The following is a 9367-nucleotide window of genomic DNA, read 5'->3' as shown; positions in this document are numbered from 1 at the left end:
CCAAGACAAGCCAGCGGAACTGTGGGGAACCGAATCACTGAAAAATGGGCTTCCAAAATTTCCCTAGAAAAATCCCTAAAGGAAGGAAAATTCCCTAGTCTCGAAAGTAAGGAAAGTACTAACTTGATAACCTAACAGCCCCCCTCGCCCACCTGCTAACCAAAGGAGGCTGCGACCCCCTCTGGACCCCCCCACATGTATGATGCGCCGGAAAATCGTTTTTTTTTTTTTTTGGTGGGGAACATATTTAAACTACTCCAACCGAACTTTACGACCTGCTAACGAGGGGGCTTCGCCCCCCTCGACCCCCCCTCCTAACCAATGGGGGCTGCGCCCCCCCTGGACCCACCCTGTAGGGAATTTTCCTTAATTTAGGGATTTTTCTAGGGAAATTTTGGAAGTGGGGGGAGGGGGGGGCAGGAGGGGCTCAGCCCCCTTTGGTTAGGAGGGGGGTCGAGGGGGGCGAAGCCCCCTCGTTAGCAAGTCGTAAAGTTCGGTTGGAGTAGTTTAAATATGCTCCCCACCGAAAAAAAAAAATATTCCGGCGCATCATACATGGGGAGGGGGGCTGTTAGGTTATAAAGTTGGGACTTTCCTTACTTTCGAGACTAGGGAATTTTCCTCCATTTAGGGATTTTTCTAGGGAAATTTTGGAAGCCCATTTTTCAGTGATTTTGGCTTCCTCCCCCAAACCCCGGATCCCCACAGTTCCCCAGGCTTGTCTTGGGTGGAAGAGGGGGCTGGAGTGGCGAAGGGGGAGGCGGACTTGTTATAAAGTATTACCGGATGTTTAAAAAGTGAAGCGCCTCTGCTGACAAGTGATTAAGGTTTATTGTTGCAGAAAATTACAAGGGATATGAGAAAGCGACGGAGGTGAACCAGTACGGAATTGAAGATGAAAACATTGATTGCTTGATAGTTTATTGTTGCAAGTAAACAACAAAGGAGAAGGGAGAAACATGTCATCCCAATCCCCAGGCAGTACATAGTGTGATTAGGAAACAAGGTATAGAGGGGTTGCACTGAGTGACGTCACACGGTCACACCGCTTCGCTTTTGTTTTAGAAAAAAGTCCGCATTTTGGGAGGCAAGAGCGATCAGCTGAGCCCCTGCCCCCTGATGATGGCTGGCTCGTGCCTCCCGTCTTCATACAACAATCTAAGTGAATATGCAAAAAATCTGGACAGTGAGGCTAGGCTTCGTTATATAACTATCCATTGCTGCCAAATGATGATGGACATACAGTATATACATTTATTATCAAACTTCAAGATATATTTGATAAGAACAATGAATATATGACTAATTTAACCCGGGCATCCCCGGGCGGTGTTTAGTAAGAGCATAAGAACGCAAGGGGTTCGCAAAAAGCCCACTGACCTATACTTGGCAGCCCCTGGCTACCAACCGCGAGTGGCAGTGTAGCACCTATCAGTAACAGTAATAGATGGGCCACTAAAACCCACACCCACACAGTAATAGATACACTAACACCCACACAGTAATAGATGGACACTAACACACCCACCCACACAGTAACAGATGGACACTAACACCCACACAGTAATAGATGGACACTAACACTCACACCCACACAGTAATAGATGGGCCACTAACACCCACACCCACACAGTAATAGATGGACACTAACACCCACACCCACACAGTAATAGATGGACACTGACACCCACACAGTAACAGATGCACACCAACACCCACACCCACACAGTAATAGATGGACACTAACACATACACACCAACACAGTAATAGATGGGCCACTAACACAAGCACCAACACAGTAACATGGCAGGGAAAAGCTGAGGACCTCTCTTGCGGTAAATATGTGCCTCCCAAAATGGTGGACCTTTGCAGGGCAGCTGAGAAGTGATCAGCTGATCGCTGCTGATGACGTCACGTGCAACCCCTTTATAGAGTGGTCGGAGTTATTACCTTCTTAGAACCAACTTCATTAGTGTCTAATTACTATTCTGCCGAGGTACTCCCCGTTAACCAACGTCCCCACACTTTAATTCATTATCATCACTCTACCTAAATGCTTTCCATTAACCAACTCCATCACTGTTTCGGATCATTATCATCCACGACTACACGCTACAATTTTAACTTTTCAGACTGCCAATTCCATTCTCTCTCTCCACAGTCGTCCCCTTGCATATATATGCACACTTTTCATCTCACATGCGAGGCGTAGGAGGCTTGATCTGTGATGCATGTGCAGTGACTCAGAATATGAGACTTACTGATGTTCTGTGATGTACGTAACTGCAGCTTAGTGCTTACTCTTCAGTGGGTAACCAAACAATTTGAAAACATGTATAGTTTATTATAAATTATTAACCACGGTAATACACCAGTACGATGCCTCAAGTCGTTAGTTTTCAGCGTGTTGGACGGACAGGAGCGACATTTGAGCACATCATTCACACACAGCAAAGGGAAATGGACGGAATAATGAAGGCACAACACAAGCAAATAGTTAAGAGGCATTGGCCAAAGCCTGGGCGAGCACTGCCATTCATCACAACACAGCCAGGCCCCCCAAGAGGCTCTGCATCGCAACACACCAAGACATGCCTCTTCAACACTGCCAATGAGTTACAGGTACAAAAACTTTCAGCACATGTATACATTTTTTTAAACCAATATTTTATCCATTCTCATATCCACTTAAAGCTTCCACCACACCCAAACCTTCCACCTTGTTGTGATTGGCATTGCTAGCTGCATGCACTGTGCCTTGGCCAGAACACGTGTACTTTGTTTCCAGCTTTATCCATAAGACTCGATGCAAATTTCTTTGCTATTTATAGTGTCGGTTTAATGTAAAGGCTTTGAATGCAGTCTAAATTCCACAACACTACTTCCTTCTCATTGTACATCTTACACAACTACTTACAATGCATACTTTAAGAATGAACAATGGACTGCCATGAATGCTATTCAAAGGTAATGATAGATTAATCTTGATAAGGTGTTAAAGAACTTTGAGTGCAGCTAAAGCTCATCATGCAAAACACATGCATATCACACATACACAGAATGCATTGCATCCTGACACATTAAAGCTTGATACAATGAATAGGATTTCCAGCAGTCATAATATAAGAGTTCCTGTTTTTGTGACTTTAAAGGAATTCATGATGGCTGCATCAACCTAGCCACTGATTAAGTAGTTAGTATGTCTGGGTTTACCCAGTTTAAAGAACTCATGAGTAAGCTTAGCCTTGGATGCAAAGAGTCAGTTGTGAGTAAAAGCTTCCCGAGGCCGAGGCCTCAGCACAGTGCCGTGGGGCACCCCGTGGCAGTGTGTGTCGTGCTGTGTGGCAGACACTGAGGACCTCCAGCCACCACAAGACAGTGGCTCCCAACACCTTGCCATCCCTTGTTCCCTGTCTGACTCTTTACACAATTACAGCATGATTGAAAATGCTCACTTCCATGTTTGTATATCGTGTTAATGTCATGACCCTGAATGATTCCCTAAGAATCATGTCAAACTGTAACTTTACATGTTGCAGATATAATTGACAAGCGCAGTATTTTGAGCCTCCATGTGACAACCCCATCCCAGCCTGGAGGGTGCTCAGGCCTCCACCAAATGGTGAACACATCCCTTGGCACCCAACTCCTGCAGCCCTGTCAAGCTTGTGTCAGCACTGTGGAGGACCCACACTATTTACAACGGCTTTGACTATATACAGTGAGTTCCTTCCTCAGTCATAACTTACACTATTGCCCCCAGTTTCCTACTGCTATACATTAATTTTTCAAATCCCCTTGCTTACTTTTAGTTATTGTCAATTAAAAGATATAATTACAAATCATAAAAGGTAATAATTGGTACAATTATATATAAAAATAGTTTGAAATTTCACTTAAATACAGCAATACTCATTCAATTTATATTCTAAAAATCAATCATAGATCAAGGACTTGATGTGGCAATTTGCTTCCAGTACAAAAATTGCTGCCTCACAACCTGTGGCCAGAATCCACCCGGTGTTGTTGAGGAGGGAACAGAAAGGACCAGATTGGGGTGCAGCAACAGGTTAGTGCTGGAGGAAGGCCATCAGCAGGGTTATGAAGATGAGGGCCAAGGTGGGGTTGAGTGCCTGGCCAGCGTCAATTTCTAGCACTGTGGCAGGTCGCTCAACATCTTCAGGGTCCTGTGTATAATGAAAGACACACATAATTCAAAGATATAGGGAATCCTTGTTCTGGGACACGCTTTATAAATATTTTATAGTGCATGGTAGGCAAAAATAGTCAGTTTTAATCCCTCCATCAGTCTTGTTTGACATTTACTCAGTCCACTAAAGCTAAATTAATATTCTTCTTTCAACAAGACATAATGCCTTACAAATTAATCTTTACATCACTGTTCTAGAGTAAAGTTTTGCTCAGTGAAAGTCGATCATATATAATGATCAACTTTACGCCATTCAGCATCATAGCCCATGCCAGAATAAACAGACATGGGGCCAGTCAAACAACAAAACAATTGAAATATGGCTTAAAACTGTAGAATAAACACAACATGTGGAATGCCACTGACTAGGGTTACACATGATATCCAGACACGAATAGCATAAATTAACAAAGAAAGCCTTCACTGTGTTATATAGATGGCCATTTAGTAAGGAAGATGATTTTTGAGTCAAGACTTATGGTAACTTTTTGTAGTTTTGTTAGGTTAAGTTTAGGGCATCTTCAAACACATAACAGGCAACAGTTTATGGCAAAAAATAACAAAGAATGACCTCACTCAGTCAGTAAGGAAGAATATATAATTTTTGAGTCGACATATAACTTTTTGTGATTTTGTTAGATTAAGTTTGGGGTATCTTTAAACACATGATAGCCAGCAACGTATGGTACTTATCAACAAAGAATAACCTCACTTTGTTGTACAGAAAGCCATATTGGTAAGGAAGCATATATGAATTTTCTGTTTGGGGTTTTGTTAGGCTAGGTTAACTTTAGGGTATTTATTCAAATACATAATAGCCAGCACCTTATGGTACAAATCAACAAAGAATGACCTCACTTTGTTGTATAGAAAGTCTCATTAGTAAGGGAGCATGTATGAATTTTCTGAGTCAAGACCTATTGTAATGTTTGGGGTTAACTATTCCATGTGTCTGTAAGACTGAACAACAAATGAGCCACCCCAGTCCTCTTGCCCGAAATGAGGGTTCAGGAGTTTTGAGTTTATTCTTTGTTTTGTTTGTTTGACTGACTGGCCTCACATCCTCTGTCTGGCATAGCCTACATTGCTGAGTAGCATAAAGTTGAACATAATAGCAAATGCTGAACAAAAATTTACTCTGGTGCAAGTCAAATATAACACATGTCGAATGGTGTAGAGCAGGGTATTACTGTATTTGTCAAAATGTAGTTTGATAATCCTGTAACGATAAGATAGGTACTGACGGCCCTGGCATGAGGGTTGTGTTTTCTTACCTGCAGCTGACGGTTGAGCTCAATGATCTGCTCCTCACACTGGCTGGGGTCACACTCGTCCAGGTCACAGATATCACAGAGGGTGGCCGGCAAGGGGCGGTAGAACTGACGAGCCTGGCGGGCTGTGAAAACAAGAATAGGTTAGGAAATTATACTAGAGTCAAGGTGAAAGAGTCCTAAGGTGTACGTACATTATTTTGCTCTAGCATCCTTCTGTCACACAGCATGTCTGATTTCATGGATAATACAGTAGCCTACAAACCTTTCTCAGCATCAATAATACGCAGGCAACAATGAGGAATACTGTTGATTTAATTCAACCATGGTCAAAATTATTTTGAGTTTCAAATTAGTGATACTATCTCAGACAGTAGTTTTGTTGATTTAAAGGTTGGCACTCCTACTTTTATCAGTGGAGGGTGGCACCAGGGCTTTTGACAAGCATAATTAGTGATCTTAATATATAAATCAACAAAACAGCTGTCTGTGACAGTATTAATGATTTTAAAACCCAAAATTGTAAATAATTGATGGTATTCATCATTGTTACCTGGATTTTACTGATATTGAGAACTGTTTCCCATGTGTATTACATATCGTCCATGAAATCAGTGTACGCTATGTGACGGCAGGTTACCAGAGCATGATAATGCACTCCTCAGACTTGTGTGCTGCAACTATAGTTATATGCAGCTTCCTTCAAATGTAAAGATTTGATTGAATGTAGTTTTAAGTATATAAATGTTTTCCATGCATTTAGAATATGCATCCACAATGGCAATATGATGTTTATCCAGAGTGCAACTCACATGTGTCATAGTAGTCGTACACCCTGACTGCAGAGCGCTTCTGGAAGGCCACCTTGTTGACTCGATAGGCAGTCACAGTGGGACACACCTCCACAGGAGTCAGGTAGTCAAAATACACCAGGACCCCAGAGCTGTCGGGCTTCTTCTCCACCAATTTCACACCCTCGTAGTCATACAGTCCTGTAAGATAAGCACTGTCATGTTAGGGAAGTCCTTGAGCCTTAGATTAATGAGTAATTCACATGCCACCAAAGGTCTTCAGCTTTTGAGTTTTTAACACATTAAAACTTTTTTCACTTATCTCCTACTTTTGTTCATACAGGTCCTGGAAAGTTATTTATACTATTAGAGAGCGTGCGACTGAAGTCATGAATAATACCATGTCTTAGTGATGGCTAGCAAATTTTCAGCCATCATTGTTTAGACCACAGTGTCTTAAGGTTGAGCTGCCACTCATGTCAGTCTATCTGGGGTCATGCCATGCTGAGAGACCTGACTAGAGACCACCCTCAATATAAATGTGATGTTTGCTACTTGCCTGGGATGAGGTCATTGTCCAAGATGTAGCCTGAAGGGAGTGACACGTCCATCACTGCCATGTTGCTTGCGTTCCCGGCAGTGTACCTGAGGGAGAGACTTTTAATTACATTTGGTGCTTCTTTATATCCTTTCCAACTTCCTCCATCTCCACCTTTTACATGCATACTGCATAAACAACACTTGGCTTTACCTCCCACAAAGTACAGGAATGCAATCTGCAAATTTAATATTATGTAACCAATAAAATTTGTATACTGAAATTAGACTCAAAATTATATGAATTTCTTCAATGTGTTAAAACTCTGTAATCTTACCCAATACAGGATGTAAGTCTGAGGCGATTGGTGTCCGTGGTGGCCAGGTCCAGTTGTGGGTCGAGGGAGAAGGCCGGCTTGGGCCCCGTCACCTTCACGTTGTAGTGGTACGTCACCTGCACCAGTGCTACTCCAGATCCGCTGCCACTCATCTGCACCGTCTCTGTGTCACTTGGCAGCTGTTGGTGATGCAGAAGGGTCAGGTAATGGTTGTCTTAGGTAGAGTAAGAATTATCACTTGTCATTTGAGTTTTCAGTTACTCATTTGACATGCAATGATTAAAACACGTGGTCCTGTAGATTAAACCAAACTATGGGCCCAGAGCTGACTCACCTCGACACGCTGCAGCATCATTGCGTTGCCACGGTTCACCTGCAGGTTCTTGCCCCGTGCACCATAGATAAGTCGCAGGTTGACTTGTGGGTTTCTGGTGGCAAGTCTTTCAGCCAACCCTGCTAGGCCAGACAAACCCACCACAGTGTCCTGAAAATGGATTTGTGTTAGTGGTATTCTGGGAATATGTTGATGTGTGCAAATTTAGATTACAAAATGGTAGTATTTTTGACTAACTTGTAGTCATATGTTTTTACATGCTTGCAAAATACAACTGTACCTACTGCCATTATTCCATATGGTTAAATATTATTAACTTTAGATAACCTCACCTGGGTGCTCTGGAACCCTCCGTGCTGGTTTCGTTGCCTCACCAGCCAGCGCATGATGGGTATGGCGTCCTGGGTGAGGGTGCGGTGAACATAGATAAGTAGGGCGTACCCGGTTGTCTCCACATCCAGAGATGTGGCATCCACCACAGTTTCCACAGTCTTGTTCAGTGGCTCAGATTCCCACCACTTCTCATTCTCTGAGGATTGAAGAAACATCTTGGCATTAGAGATAAATCAGACTTGACCTCACTTGCTCTGCATTGGAGTGGAAAAATTAGCTTTGCTTTGCTTACGAATTTGAGCCACATTGCTTGGATGCTTTAAAAATCTTTTTTTTTTGTACAGTCCTGAAACTGCATTCCAATGTGAATCTGGGTGCATGTGGGTGGGTGTCTGTGCCATAACATCATAAAATATTAATATGCATGTGTGTGGGATGTAAAGAGGGCAGGGGATGCCTGTTCACCTTTCACTTTAGCCAAGCTCTCCAGCTTGTAGAAGGCGGCATCCTTGTGTGCATGTTCAGCCAGGTGGAAGGCGTAGGTGGTGAGGGTGAGGCTGTACAGATCTTGAATGTCATCCAGTCTGGTGGCCAGGAAGTCCAACCCTTTGTTGATGCTGTTTTTGACGCGTGCCGTGGGTGGGTTCTGGGGCAGCATTATGGTGGGTTAGCTTAGTTCTCAGGGGAAGCAAACTTTGTCAGCTACCAATTTATCAATGACAGACTAATTTACTTCATCAGTATTAAGTGTTTGTATATCTAATTTGCCTAATTTTCCTGTTTTACTTTGATTACAAATTTAATTCAGGCAGCGATGATAATTTATCAATTAATTCAATGATCAAGCACTTGTTCTTTACATTCCTTATAAATATCACCCACATATTTAAATTCTGCTTAGACTGCAAGTTAAATAAACTGACTTTTAAAAGCTAGACTTCCTTTCCCAGTTACCGTGATATTGCCTGGCCAACCCTCTGCTTCCAGGCAACCCAAAGTCTACCCTTAAACATATAAGAAACTGATTTTCAGATTTATTTGGTGAAAAAAAGTCCTCCTTCAGTGCCATCCAATACAGTGACAGTGGAGGTGGAATGGAAGAGTCAGCAATACCTGTGTGGTGAGGAGCGCCATGACCACATAGGCGGTGAGTGCTGACCCAAAGGCTGCCCCTCCCTGCATGGCTTCGTTGACCACAATTCCCACCTCAGGGAAGCTGCCGTCCACTGCCTGCTGCTGCATCAACCACTCCACAGCCTTGGCCACCACCTCGGGCTCCACCTCAATGTGTCTCCCAGCCTCAGTGAGGGACTTGGCCACAAAAGCAGTCAGCCTGGGGTGGTTAGGAGGGAATTAATTTGCTTTAAAATCTTGTCCTTCATTTGAGTCCTTCAAAGCATTCAGAACTAGAAAGCTATGGGTTCTTTGAGAGAGTATTTATTTATCTTTTTAACCCGTAAACTGTGCCAGACATCTTAAGATGCTATGAGTTAGACTGCGCCAGACATCTTAAGATGACGCATGTTCCAAGGTGGATATTTATATTTCCCGC

The 9367-nt window shown here is 43.0% G+C and overlaps 1 protein-coding gene and 1 long non-coding RNA gene across 5 annotated transcripts in view; one reads left to right on the top strand and one right to left on the bottom strand.

Moving 5' to 3' along the window:
• Positions 1–2324: 2324 nt before the first annotated feature.
• Positions 2325–9367, bottom strand: part of LOC126996005 (thioester-containing protein 1 allele S3-like) — a 54536-nt gene continuing 47493 nt past the window's right edge. For all 4 annotated transcript variants that reach the window (XM_050855986.1, XM_050855984.1, XM_050855987.1 and 1 more), the window contains 9 exons: positions 8929–9148; positions 8281–8461; positions 7815–8011; positions 7483–7632; positions 7149–7327; positions 6833–6918; positions 6295–6474; positions 5486–5607; positions 2325–4188 (listed from right to left, as the gene is read on the bottom strand). In XM_050855986.1, coding sequence (XP_050711943.1) covers positions 4072–4188; positions 5486–5607; positions 6295–6474; positions 6833–6918; positions 7149–7327; positions 7483–7632; positions 7815–8011; positions 8281–8461; positions 8929–9148 — 1432 coding nt within the window. In that variant the 3' untranslated portion in view covers positions 2325–4071. The remainder of the gene's footprint in view (positions 4189–5485; positions 5608–6294; positions 6475–6832; positions 6919–7148; positions 7328–7482; positions 7633–7814; positions 8012–8280; positions 8462–8928; positions 9149–9367) is intronic.
• LOC126996006 (uncharacterized) lies at positions 3979–8995 on the top strand. The gene is made up of 3 exons (XR_007750869.1): positions 3979–4070; positions 7158–7351; positions 8848–8995. It is a non-coding gene; the product is annotated as an uncharacterized LOC126996006 (long non-coding RNA).

Source organism: Eriocheir sinensis, chromosome 9 (assembly GCF_024679095.1).
Source record: "Eriocheir sinensis breed Jianghai 21 chromosome 9, ASM2467909v1, whole genome shotgun sequence".
NCBI lineage: Eukaryota > Metazoa > Arthropoda > Malacostraca > Decapoda > Varunidae > Eriocheir > Eriocheir sinensis.
This window is presented reverse-complemented; position numbering and strand designations above follow the sequence as displayed.